Source organism: Tupaia chinensis, unplaced genomic scaffold (assembly GCF_000334495.1).
Source record: "Tupaia chinensis unplaced genomic scaffold, TupChi_1.0 Scaffold143591_1, whole genome shotgun sequence".
NCBI lineage: Eukaryota > Metazoa > Chordata > Mammalia > Scandentia > Tupaiidae > Tupaia > Tupaia belangeri.
The window spans coordinates 887,433-900,950 of NW_006203437.1; the positions used below are offsets into that span (position 1 = coordinate 887,433).

Here is a 13,518-nt window from a genome sequence, read left to right on the forward strand (position 1 = left end):
GGGACACGCAGGTGTGGGAGCCACGGCTGCTCACTTCACGGGGACGCGAACGGGTCCCGCTGAACACGGACGCCTTCGTCACGCCTCGTGCAGGGCATCTTCTCCGTGCTCCGCAGGGCCAGCAGGGGTGGGGATACGGTGCTGGGTCCCTCGTGACCGTTTCGAGTCCCAGACCTGGTGACTTGAAAGCCATGCCAGGCGCATATGCGTGTGTGCCCAAAATCCCTGGAGGAGAAGGGGTGCGGCGTGGCCAGCCCCTGGGGTGACTCCTCCCTCCCCTCCTCTCACTCGCTCTGTGGGAGCGCACACGTCAGTGCATCTGTACAGACATCTCGTACCAGGAACCCAGCCTCAGGACAGCAAGCACCATCGTCCTGGGCATAGATCGCGCATGGAACCAAGGGTATTGTCTTTTGTAACCAGCACTCTCCACACTGCGCGGGGACATTCTTGGTGAAGACTTGGGCAGATGAGAGCCTTTCAGCTCTGGAGGCAACTTCCAACATCCGTGAAATGCCCACGTGGTGACTCGGAAACTCCCAGAAGCTGCTGCATTCTATGGACTTTGAATTTGTGGACTGAGAAGAAGTTCCACAGGCGAGAAAACCAAGTATTCAGAAAAAGGAAAACAGAACTTGAGCCCAGATGACCAGCAGGCAGGCTTCGCCCTGGAAGCAGGACAGCCGTGCGGATCCTCCTCCTCATCGTGGTCTCGCGAAGGTGCCTCTCCTCTGTAGCGTCACTGTGGGCTCTCCATGGAGAGCCCTCTGCCTTACTTCTCTGTGTCCCCACATCCCCACCTGCATGCGTCTAAGGACTGCAGGTCTCAGTGTGGCCTCACACGGCGTTGGTCCAACGGCACACCATCCCCGCGCCCGGCAGGCTGCCCTGCAGAGCCGCGTTCTGGGCGCCGGGCATGGAACACCACCCCTGCAGCCCCGTCCTCTCTGCAGGGATCCCGCGGCTCCTCCATGTGCTCCACTGGGAGGTCTGCAGAAGGTCCGTGCTGCTCCGTGCTACTCTGTGCTGCAGGGCCCGACACGGGTTCCAGCCAGAACAACCAGCTTCCCACATGGCATGGGGTCTGCGACCGACGTCCTAAGTCCTGACACGCCTTCCAGTGGGGACGCGGTGGCTTGTAGGGCAGTGAGTTCTGTTTGGTTTCTCTTTTCGTCACTGTCAGAAGTAATGTCTTCTGGTGGGACCTCAGATACTCCAGAACACTTGAGATAAACCCACGCTTGTATAAACGGGAAGCCTTTCCAGATGCTTATGCTATCTAGGGTAAGCGCTCGCTCTCTCTCGCTCTCACTCGCTCTCTCTCACTCTCTCGCTCTCTGTCTCACTCTCTCTCGCTCTCTCTCTGTCTCGCTCTCTCTCTCTCACTCTCTCTCTGTCTCGTTCTCTCTGTCTCTCGCTCTCTCGCTCTCTCTCTTGCTCTCTGTCTCACTCTCTCTGTCTCTCTGTCTCGTTCTCTCTCTCTCTGTCGCTCTCTCTCTCGCTCTCTCGTTCTCTCTCTCTCTCTCTCTCTCTCACGCTCTCTCTCTCACTCTCAGATATACACGCAGGGGTGGGGGAGGGGAAGAGCCTGGCCACGTAAGAGTATACTCATTTAAAGAACATAAACTACAACAGTGCAGCCCTAATCTCCCTTTACAGCTACTCCAAAAAGCATTTCGAGAAAAGAAATGTCTGGTAATAATTTTAAGTTGACTAATTATACTTAAGAGAGAGAAAAACAATGAGCTACCTTATTGTTTCAGTGTAATCTTAATTTGGCAGGATTCCAGAGTGACTGGCGATAGGAACTTAATTTCCGCTATAGTAAATGGGAAATCAGAAACTTACCAGAGACCAGTGTCCCGGCGTCTCAGGCTTTTGCACTAAGACGTGCCTCACGGATCCACACCTGCTTTCGATTTCTCCCTAAGAACAGCGAAGCGTGTGCAGAGCACGCTCCTCTCGGTGACCGCCCCTCCCCTGCCTAGAGCTCATTCTAGACAGCGTGAGACTCCAGGGAAGTTTCCGAACACACTGACAGGGACGAACAGAGGTGTGGGCGATTGAACTTCAAGTGTTTTTGAAAATTTTCTCTTTTAAGACAGTTTCTGAAGCTCATCAGAGATCACATGACACATTCTTGCAATGTCTCTAGTAACAGGAAATTGATTAGGAAGCAAAGAGATGGCCTAGTGGTTATGTTGCAGGTTTCCACGTGACTGACCACAGTTCAAGTTCTGGACTTGGTGGCTTGAAACTCAGGCCGGGTACTTGTGCATGCATGCCCAAAATCCCGGGAGGAGAATAGAGGAGAAGGGATTGCGGCGCGGCCATCCTCCCCGGGGTTTGATTTCTCACTTTGTGTCTCTCTGTGTCTCCCTGTCTCTCTGGCGAGTGCATTACCCTGTAGCAAAAACCTCTCTCTCAAATAAAAAGAAAGCTGCAATGGGGAGCCGACTGAGCACACTCGGGAAAGCGTGGTGACCGGGACCTATCCCAGAGAATCAGCTGTGCTTTAGGAAGCACGCTGACGGTTCTGGCCCTGCGAGGTGGACTTCAGTGTGCACGTCTAGTCGCCGGGCACAGGGATGCACCTACCAGGTTCGCGATGATGTAGTGGTACCCTTTCACGTGCTTTCCGATCGTGATGACCTAGCGACAGGAAAGAACAGCTTTCACTCTGTGTCCTGGTGAGGCATTTTGGCAGAATAACATCAACCCCAGAGACCGCTACTTTCAGAAAAGTAATAACGACATGTCTCAGTGATAAATTAACATTACCTGTCAAGGAGTCAGTAACTAAGTAAAATAATTACCTCATTTTTGTCAATAGTAAAAATAAGGCCACAAAATTTTAAGAAATGTTAGAACAAAATGGATTTAATCTCCAACAAGTGGTCATTTTATTCCCATGAAAACCGTTCCTTCTTTGAACAGGACATTAAACAGCTGAAGCCAACCTGGGACTTTATAGCCACATTTCTACTCGGAGATCCGCACGTAGAATCGATACTACCGGAATGTAACGGGAATACTGATGACGTGTAAACGCATTCGCACGTGAACACACACAATTAGATTTCCAGCCTAAGGGTCTTGAACACGTCACAGCTCTAGTCAGCGAGGTCGCAGAGGAGCGAGCTCTTCTCCACAGTCACGTTCCACGCGGGGAGCTGGACACGCCCACCAGGACTCGCACCCTGGCCACTGCTGGCTCGGCGGACTTCCCACCGGTCTGCGTCAGTTACGGAGGCAGTGGGGCGCGGGGGCCGCAGTCTTGGTGCAGAGCTGCACCCCGATGCTATCACACCAGTCGCGCCCGAAAGGCCAGCGGCGGGCAGACCCCGGGCTGTCTGTTCTCCTCGGTTCAGCCCTTTGGGGGCCTCTCTCTGCGTTAGCCTCACACTCAGACACTGCTCTGCTGCGGTCCCCAAACTGCCGGCCTCCAGGCCCCCGGTCTTCTCTACTCTCTAGCCACATCTGCCCCCTTCAGTTGTGGGAGCACAAAGCACCCCATTCACCTCCTGGCTTTGGCCATCTTGCGTGCTCTGCGTGGGAAGCTCGCTCTAGCACAGAGTCACTGCACGGGAAGCTCGCTCTAGCACAGAGTCCCTGCGCAGCCCTCCTGAGCACCATGATCGGCTGCTGCCCCGGGGAGAAGGGTCTGGGCTTTCCCATGAGCGAGGATGAGCCCAGGAAGGGCCCGACCTGGGGGAGGGAGGGGGAGGCGAGGAGGCCTTCTGAATAGAACTGAGAGGGGTTGGCTTCGGCGAGCAGCCAGCCTGTGCCCGCGTGCCACCTGCCCACCCCTGCTGGCACTGCATGCCCTGCCCTCATCCCGGGAGCTAAGAAAGCAGCGGTGCTGTTTGGGCCTGGTCCAGTTAATGGTACCAAGGGAAAGAGCTTAGTCAGGGCATAGTTGGTGGGGGAGATTGAGCTCCAGGTCATCGGGATCCCTCCACCTGGAGCCTGGGGGTTTGTAGGGACAGGGAGGAGACAGACACACAGACACTGACACCTGCACTCCTGACCCCAGGGCTGCAGTCGGGAGACCCTGAGCGGGTGCAGCCCTGGGCCTCGGATCTCCATGCAGTGGGCTGAATACACTTCTGTTTTTATAAGTTACCAGACTCGGGAGTTCTTGGTTACTTGCAACAGAAAGGGCTAGAACGTATAATGTCAGTTGTAACCCTGGTGGGCCCTGGAGAGCTCAGTGTGCACTGAGAGAGGAGCATGTGAGTGGGTGTCCACATGGATGCTGTGTGTCTGTGAGCACAGATCCGCTTCCAAATGTCATCTTCCGGATAAGCCCAGGCCCTCCCCGGCTCTCTTCTGGTTCTGGGAAGTGCTATTTTTACATATGCTTTTGTCAGCATTCATTATGGTGGCTCGGGAATGCTTCAAGTTGTTAAACTAAGAACTAGTGAATATTATTAAAATTCAGTTTTAATGAGGGCCTCCTGCGAAAGTCAAATGAGCTTCTGAGGGTCACGTTTGAATGAGAAGCCTTCGGGTTAGTAGCAGCCCTCACGTCCTCTCTGAGACCGCGGTCAAGACCCGTTACTGAAAGAATGCACCTTCCTGGCTGGATCGAGTCAGCCTCAGCACGAGTTCCTCCCCTTCAGTCCTTCAGTATTTCATGAGCCTCCCTGTAGCACGCATGGGGGGCTGGAGTGTTCATGCCGCCAGGGCATCTCCCACTTCTGTTTGCAGACGGTTGGGTGTCCTATTACAGATCAGCCAACGTAATGTGAAACTTTTCCCTCAGCAACTACAAGGGCCAGGACATGCATACTCAACCCAGTATTTTCCTTCTGACCTGATCCTCCAAGGAAATAGCAGTCGTGTATGCGTGTAACGTGTGTGTGTGTGTGTGCAAGCTCACACAATCTTCCAGGAGAGGACACAGACAGGATGACAGTGACCATGCTTCGGACTGTGTAGGGCTGTGTCCTGTCACCTCCATCCCCCCATCCCTGGTCAATAGACACAGTGGCTTTTCTGTGTCATCAGGGTCCCCTGCATGCTTGTTCCATCCTGAAAGCTCTTCAGTGCCATGCAGTGCACACAGAAGGGCACCCCTGTCTCCCACGGCTCTCGCAGACAGTCCACAGGACACCTGCACAGGAGAGCACCCCTGTCTCCCGTGGCTCTCAGACAGTCCACAGGACACCTGCACAGGAGAGCACCCCTGTCTCCCGTGGCTCTCCTGTCCCACCCACCAGAAGACTGCACAGAAGGACACCCCCTGTCTCCCATGGCTCTTGTGGACAGTCCACAGGACACCTGCACAGAAGGGCATCCCCTGTCTCCCATGGCTCTCAGACAGTCCACAGGACACCTTCACAGAAGGGCACCCTCTGTCTCCCGTGACCTGCAGTCCCTGCACAGAAGGACACCCCCTGTCTCCCATGGCTCTTGTGGACAGTCCACAGGACACCTGCACAGAAGGGCATCCCCTGTCTCCCATGGCTCTCAGACAGTCCACAGGACACCTTCACAGAAGGGCACCCTCTGTCTCCCGTGACCTGCAGTCCCCCTGTCCAGCAGAGACCACAGCCTGAATGTGCCCCTCCCACAGAAGCTAATCTCCCAGATTCATGTGTTTTCTTAGAGTGAACACAAATCCCCTGATAGAAGGGGCATGAAGTATTGATTTACAAAGAAATCTCTGCTCTCTCTGGAGACACAGCTTTATTTAGACAGCACCACGGGAAGTGTATCATACTGCACACACTGATAGAAGCAACCCACGTATTCTTTTAAAGAATATCAATGACTCACTTTCCCATTGAAACCGAGACCTTGACTTAATATGTTAATTTAACTCCAAAAAAGTTCAAGAGAATTAAAATTTTAAATTTCTGATCCAAACTCTCACACCGTAGGTGCCACCGCTCACGTGAAATGTCAAGCCGGGCACTCCAGTCGGACGTGGTGGTGGCATGCAGTGCCAGCATTGCTGCCCACCCACCGCCGGCACTCGGGCCAGAGTCGGCCTCACTGACAGCCCCTGCTGCGGCACCCCTAGACCATGCGCCCACACACGGGCTGCGGACGCTGACCGGGCACGTGCCCTGCGTTCGGGACCACCGGGAAGCGGGGCACCCACCTGGTCGACGATGTCGTTCACTTTGTCTCGCTCACAGTCCAGGACCACGCGCCTCTCCTTTTTCAGCTCGAGGTCCTGAAACAGCGAGCGGTAGGTCTCGTCCTTCTTGTCGTTGTTGATGTTGCCCACGTTGATGGCCGTCACCTGCCACTTCTTCTCGGCCGCCGAGTCCAGCACGGCCTGCAACGTGGACAGGCCTGGAGGGCAGAGAAACACGGGGACTGTGAGGACCCAGCCGAGCAGCTCAAACCCGATGGGTGCACTTTAAGGGGATGTGTCTGTGCAGCCGAGGTGCCCTGACTCCAGGAGCCCACATCCACGCTGCCCTGCTTTGTGGCGGAGCTCGGTCACCAAGTGCCAGTGTCCCGACCACGGAGCCACCTCTGAGGGGGAGCGCACCCTCCCAGCGCCCAGCACCTTCGTTCAGGTGTCACAGAAGTCCTTGCACCTCTGCTCCCCGTGACAGCAGCTCCCGGGGCATGGAAAGAACACCCTGGCGTGCATGGCGGTCTGCCCTGCGGGGTTAGTGTCCTGCAGCGTGCGGTGAGACGGGTCTACGTCTCTGTGGGCATCGGCCCCAATCCTCTCTACGGCTTTCCAGTCGGCAGGCGTCCCTCCACCGCCTCCTGCTACATGCGCTTTGCCGCTGGAGCTGACCTTGTGGAGATGGAAGCGGTCGCCTGGTGCCCAGAGGCGGCGCCTGGCTTTCCAGTGCAGGCTGAGCCCGCTCCCTAAATAGAAGGCTCTTTTATTGTTCGTCAGTAACTCTGCTTTGAGCGCCATGTGCGTTACACACTTCTTACATGCTTCCTCACTGTCCACCTATTACCTCTGACTTGCACGAGAAGGACAACTAGGAGACTTATGTCGTCAGTTTTCGTTTGCGACAGGTGCAGTGCTCAGTGGAGACAGGGAGGGCGAGTGAGAAGGTACCCTGGGGTACAGCCATGCCGCAGTCCTGCCCCTCCACTCTCCTCTCAGGATCCGGGCACACACGCACTCCTGGCGTGTTCTCCAACCTTTGGGTCTGGGACTCAAACCTCAGTCGGCCACGTGGGGCCAGTGACCCAGCTACACCACTGCCTGGCCCAGCCACGGGACTTCCCTCCCGAAAAGTTAAACTAGTACTTTGGCATTTTTGTATTAGTCTGATTGCTTCATAGTTAACAAATTATTTTTAAATTGAAACCTCACTGAGGTAAAATTAAACTCCTCAAACATCACTCGTCTCTCGCTCTTGGCCTCGTGGCCACACTGGACAGAGAGGAGACAGCATACTTGCAGGGTCTTCCCTTCCGACAGACTGTCAGGGTGCAGTCCCCCCGCCACTGAGAGGAGATACTTGTGTGGACAAGGGAACGCCGGACAGACGTGAGTTTATTTGAAACTACCACCAAGTAGCAGCCGGCTCTGGAGCCACGCTGTGGTCATGTGATGCTCGGGTTTCCACAACAGAGACTGCTTTCCTATTGCCGGATTACCTAGTGCAGAGAACGCTGCTGAGACTCGTGGTTATCCACCTAAACACAGAAAAACACTTACTGGCTTTTCCTCTGAACAGGTGTACTGAAAACACATTATGTTCCAAGAATATTGTGAGTCCAAAATAAAACTCTAACTTCTAGCGAATCCTCAGATGTTTGGCAGCTACAAAGAATAGCTAGACTAAAATATGGTTAAATTGCATGACTGCTTCAGGCCCCCTTTGCTCCCACCTGGCTGTACCACGGCGCCTGTGTGCAAGCCCATGCCCTCCCGAACCTCTGACAGTAACTGGCTGTCGGCGGGCTCCCCCGGGGCCCGGTGCTGGCAATGCAGGAGCCACAGAAAGCCAGCGTGGAGACCGGGGAGGTCCAGATGCCATTTGCGCATGACCAGGTGAAATTAGAAGTCATTACTTAGCACGGTATATCTCATTCATACCATGTCTCTCTTCTTTAAAATATTTTCTTTGTTCTATTCAAAATTCACTGTCCTTACTCATTCTTTCAGGCATCGAAATGAATATTTATGGCCACTGAGTCATGGCAGCAGGCCAGGGCCAGGCCGGACCAGCTTCCATTCCCCTCACCTCCCTTCTGGGGTGTCAGCAAGGAAATTTATAATGTGAAAGTAATTTTGTTCTTTGCAAGATGTTTCCTTGGACCAGGATTCAAAGTGCCTTCCCTTTGCAGGGGACAAGTGATGCTGCTCAAAATTTCAGCCAAGATGTGGCAACACGAAGCATCAGTCCCGACTCCCTGTAGGCGCTGCCACCTACCTGCTCGACATGGAGCCGGCAAGGCTGCATCTTAGTCCAGCCCTGGTTCTGATTTGCTGTGTCTGTGTCTAAACATGAAACTGTGACATTTAACGTCTGGGCAAACGTAACCGCCCTTCTCTTAGTTAAAGTGTACCGAAGGTCCACCCACTCCCCTCCCTGGGGACTCAGCAGTGACGAGCTCCTTTCTGAGGGTGTGAGGGCACCAGCGTGCAGGCTGCTCCCGAGACCTGGTGCAGAGGAGACACCAGCAGCCTGAAAGACCCAGGTGCAGGAGAGGCCAGCCCTGCTCTCACCAGCAAAGGCCTGGCTGTCAGAGGTGCTCCGCACGCAGACCCGGCGGCCGTGCCCCCCGATCTCAGAGGGTGTCCCTGGACCTATTGCCCAGAGTCAGGCCAGGTGGTAGGGGGCAGGGATGCTCCGTCTCACTGGTCTCGCAGGACTGGGGGTGGAGCACCATGAACAGTTTTAGGGCTTTTTCATCTAGTTCATTTTCAAGGTTGAGCCTTGAGTGCCATTGGCATGTCTGTGCTGTCGAAAGAGCGTGAGTTTATGCACCTTGGTGCTGGTACTCCCCGAGCAGTGCGGCTTCTCAGAGACCTCAGCACCCTGAGCCTGGACACAGTCTGCCATCAAGGAGCTGGGAGGCCACCTGGGGAACGCCCAGTGACTGGGGACTGCGGCCGCGAGGCCACCCCGTGCAGTCTCTGAGCAGGTCGGTGTGCACACGGGACATACTCCTGACCGCCGAACAGGAGGCCGAGCAGCTCCTGAAGCGAGAGAGCGCAGCGAGCGCGAGGGCAGACACGTGACGTCTGCACTGACGTCGCAAACGTGATGTGAGGGACAGTCACGAGCACCATCGTTAATAAGAAAGCACTCCAATGTAAAGTCCCAGTTCCACAGACCAAGTACAACCAAGCCCAGGCCCTGGCCGGCGTTCTCAGAGCTGTGCACTTCTGAGAGCGGTTTCTACGAGGCTGGGAAGTGCTGTCCACGTGGACAGTCGCCCACAGCGCTTGCTAATCCCTGAGCGGAGGTCCGGCCTCGGTACATAATCCTTAAACCATCGCTCTGGCGTTCTCTTGACGGGTGCACTTGGGCTCAAATCAATTTGTATAATTTAATAATTGGAGATTATCTCACCACTTCCGTTTTATTTAATTTTCCTCAAGTATCCATAAGACCGTTTAAACGTATCAGACTCTTCACGAGGACCTCCCTCCACCCTCACAGCTGACCCGGGAGCCGGTCTCTCAGTCTCCCTGTTCAAACACTAGTGTCCCTTTCTCTGCTGGTATTAGCTGTTGCTTCTTTGAGTTTTCTCATCAATCCAGTTTTACCTGGAGAGACTAACAGTAAGGGCGGGCGGTGTGAGGACTGCTCCCAGACTCACTCTGTCAGAGGAAAGGTCAGGGGATTGGGGGACCCTCGGCTTCTATGTCCTCTTAGACTGAAAAGCACGGAGGTTGGCCCAGTCTCTGGTGACGCCGTGCTCCGAGCCCCGACAGCGCCCAGCCCCGACTCGCCCGGGCACACAGGTCACAGGTGCTCGTGCCCCGGTCGCCTCCCGAGCACAGGGCCAGCACAGCACGCAGGTCAGTGACTGGGACAGCCCTGCCACCAAGCGCAGCTGTCACAGAGGACAGCAGAGGTCGCCCAGGGAGCACAATGGTGAACTGCTTTCCAGGGAACTGAGTGTGAGCCCGGCAGAGGCCCAGGGGAGTTCGGGGCTCCAAGGATATGCAAAATGTCAGGGGGGTTCATGTTCAGGGAGTGCCGGCGGCTGGAGAGCAGGACGGGTGGCACTCTAAGGCCTATGACCGTGCCGGAATGTGTATGTTGCCCTCGGTGTGGTTGGAGCCCACTGGGTGTCTAAACCGGGGAGTGATGGTTAGCACAGTCCCATGGAGGGGGCCCTCCCCCGCTCTCGGACTGCACATGGAGGGCAGGCTGGGACCGGACAGCCCCGGTGGGGTGTGGTGAGGCCTGCAGGCGGGACGAGTGCCTAGAGAGGGTGCGGACTTCGGAGGCCGAAGCCAGGCCAGCAGTGCACCAGGTGAAGGCACGTGTGCTGATGCCAGGCGAGGCTTAGCCAGACAGAGTCGCTAGGGGCTAACGGAGGGCAGGGTCGCCTGTGGGTGCCTGAGCATGCTCTGGTCTGGAGCCTCATGCGCTCCAGGACCCTCCAGAACGCCCGGCACATGGAAACCCTGCTTCCTCCCCGTGTGCTGGGCCAGCTCGGCCCTGCAGGAATGGGCAGAGGAGGCAGCACTCCCGCTCCAGGCAGGTCAGCGCAGACCTGCTGGGTTACTCTCTGTCCATGCAGAGCTGAGAGCTGGCTGGCTTCTCCACCAGGGTCCTGCTCCGGCCCAGGAGGACGGGGCAGAGAACCCGCAGAGCAGACACCTCCGAGCGATCCATGGACTCTTCTGCCTGCCCCTGAGGGTCAGCCCGGCACCCTGTCGTGGGCTAAATGGGCTTCCTGTTTTCACGGGAATCTCAGAAGGCTCCAGGACAGAGGCTGCTGGGGGAAGCAGGGTGGCCCTGAGGTTCTCTGAAAGCCGTGGCCCTAACCCCGCCACCGTGCTGAGAAACGCACATAGAACATGTGCACCCAGTGGTCCACACGGTTTGGGTCACGCAGACCCCCGATGCCCATCTTAGACCCAGGGCTGTCCAAGAATGCCGGGGGCTCCATGGCGTGTGGTCGAGCAGGTCTCCTCACACTGGGCTTCACAGCAAGCCTGGAGGCTGGGGCTCCCTCACCACATCCGCCCAGGGCCAGGGCTGGCGGAGTAGCCCAACCCTCATCACGGACTGCCCCATGAGCTGTCACAGCCTGGGTCTGCAGTAGGACTGCCTGGCTGCATCATGTGTGGTCATGAGAAGCTGCAAGCGCTCTGATACCTGGAGACCTGTGTCAGAGCGGGCACTAATAATGCTGCTGGTGGGTGCAGCGCCCTCCACAGCAGCCCTGACCAGTACAGATCACTGGGTGCTCGCACTGCCACATTCACTTAGATTTCGCCGAAGCCCCTCTATTGGCCTTGCACGGTAATATTGTCAAAAGGTCTCAGCTGCCCAGGCCAGGACGGGGCTTCGTGGTCGAACTGTGCATTCGCGTGTCCGCGTGGCCACCTGTAAATCACACGCCCACCGCTCCTTCTGTTATTTTGCTTTGTGTCTCCCAGGTTTCAAACTGTACTGTGCATGTACACAGCAAAAGTGAGCCGAGCGATCCCGGGCCTTACCACAGCCGTGTGGTTCTGGAGGTCACATCTGCAGGCCAGGTGCAGGTGTGAACGAGCCCCAACGAAGAGAGACAGACAGGGCCTCACCTCTGTCGCTGTCGTACAGGTAGGCGAACTTGTCCCACTGGTAGTACTCGATCAAGCTCAGCAGTGCCCCCTTGAGGTCGGGCCTCATCTGAATGACAAAGGGGTGCGTGCCATCCGTCGGGAAGCTGGGGGTGATGAAGGAGACGTGCAGCGTCCCGCAGAACGACGTGATGGTGTTCACAGACTTCTTGTCGTAAAATCCAAAAATGGCATAGACTCCTCTTGAAAACTGGGAGCAGACTAGAATACAGAAAGCATGGAGAGCACATCACTAAAGCTGGCTTCTGTTACGGTGCATTGGAAAGTTACGGCTGTTCCACGTGACGTTCAAACGAGCTGGGAGGAACAGCGTATCTGGACAGTCCGTCACGGCACAGCAGCCTCTATCTCAGCGTCCGAGGGAGTCAGAGAACAAGGCATCAAACGTAGCAGTTCTGGTGGCAAGAAAGCGCATGCATTATTGTTCAACAAACTACACACATAAGCATATTTTAGAGCAGACATGTTGAATGTGCTAGTGAAATCATTAGTTATAAAAACAGACTGTGGGTAGCTAAGATTTAGACACATTTGCAACACTGAGAATATGCCCTCCCGCCCCCTCCTGGCCTTCCAGGTTCTGCTGAGAGATCTGAGGAGAGTCTGATGAAGGGTCCCTTGTAAGCACAATCACTCGTCCCCACGACATGGTGCTCTTTGAGAGGCTTATCCGCAGCTGTGATGCCCTGTCAGAAGGTTGGCGCACTTCCCGAGGGCTTGAGTGCCAACAAGACTTCAAGAAAAGGCAGACTCGGGACCCTTCATCCTACAGAGGCGTGTCCAGAACCAGCCACCTTCACCTTCCGCCACTCAGTCAAGCAGCTGTTAAACGAAGCTCAGACTCCTAGTGCTGCTTGTTTTTATAAAGAAGTGCATTGTCTCTCTCACAGGAGAGAGAGACAAAGACAGAGAGAAGCACTCTCGACAGGGCTCATCACGCCACGGTTCCCCTCCTCTGGCCTTCTTGTTCCTTGGGACCTTGGACCCACATGCATGTGCCCAGCATGTTTTCAGGCCGACCCAGGGTCTGAGCCCATGCTGGGCATGTGGCTTCTAGCATGCAGTACAGCGCAGGGGCTGGGCCAGACCCCTTACTTTAGTCTTCCCCGTGGCCTAACTTACCTTGCCTGCTCTACTACATACAAAAGCAGGCATGTTACAAAAATACTTCCCTGAGGCCCATCCAGCCTAACAGAAGAGAAGCGTTGTGTTTAACTGCGCCACCACTCCCACAATCCCTTGTCACCTCAGGGGCCCCCTCCTGCCCCTCCTACCACGAAGTCGTGCCGTTACACACCTGGACACACTCAAGTGTGGGCCGCCGACCTTCCTCTCCACCCCAGACCCCCAGGTGCCCCAGATCCTGGCTGAGCTTGGAGGTTCCTGGTGCAGTAACGTTTCGGTGTTGAGGTCCGAAAGCAGTGACTCCCATCGGCAATGGGAGAGCTCATGCACAGAGAAACTGAGTGGCTTGGCACAGATGCTGGGTCAAACCTGGCTGTCCCCACCTGATCCCTCATTCTGACTAATGAAGGATGCTGTTTTTCTGACCTGAATCAGCGGAAAGTGACCCAAACGTCCTCCCTCCTCCACTTTCACCCCTTCATTCCACTCTCCTCAGAATAGCAGAATGGTCTTTTGAAACACAAATCTTCTCATTCTCTCTGAGGAGTGAGGGTCACTTCATCCAGGCCTGATCCCTGCAGCCCTGCAGGAGCCACCGTGACGGCGGCTGCTGCAGGCCTCCCCCCCGGGGGAGTGAGGCG

General features: G+C 55.7%; 1 protein-coding gene across 4 annotated transcripts in view; it reads right to left on the reverse strand.

The window, feature by feature from the left end:
- Nucleotides 1-13,518, reverse strand: part of GRIA2 (glutamate ionotropic receptor AMPA type subunit 2) — an 86,017-nt gene that overhangs the window by 31,330 nt on the left and 41,169 nt on the right. For all 4 annotated transcript variants that reach the window (XM_006164188.2, XM_006164186.2, XM_006164185.2 and 1 more), the window contains exons 3-5: nt 11,714-11,953; nt 6,113-6,309; nt 2,599-2,652 (exon numbers count right to left, since the gene is read on the reverse strand). In XM_006164188.2, the coding sequence (XP_006164250.1) occupies nt 2,599-2,652; nt 6,113-6,309; nt 11,714-11,953 (491 nt within the window). The remainder of the gene's footprint in view (nt 1-2,598; nt 2,653-6,112; nt 6,310-11,713; nt 11,954-13,518) is intronic.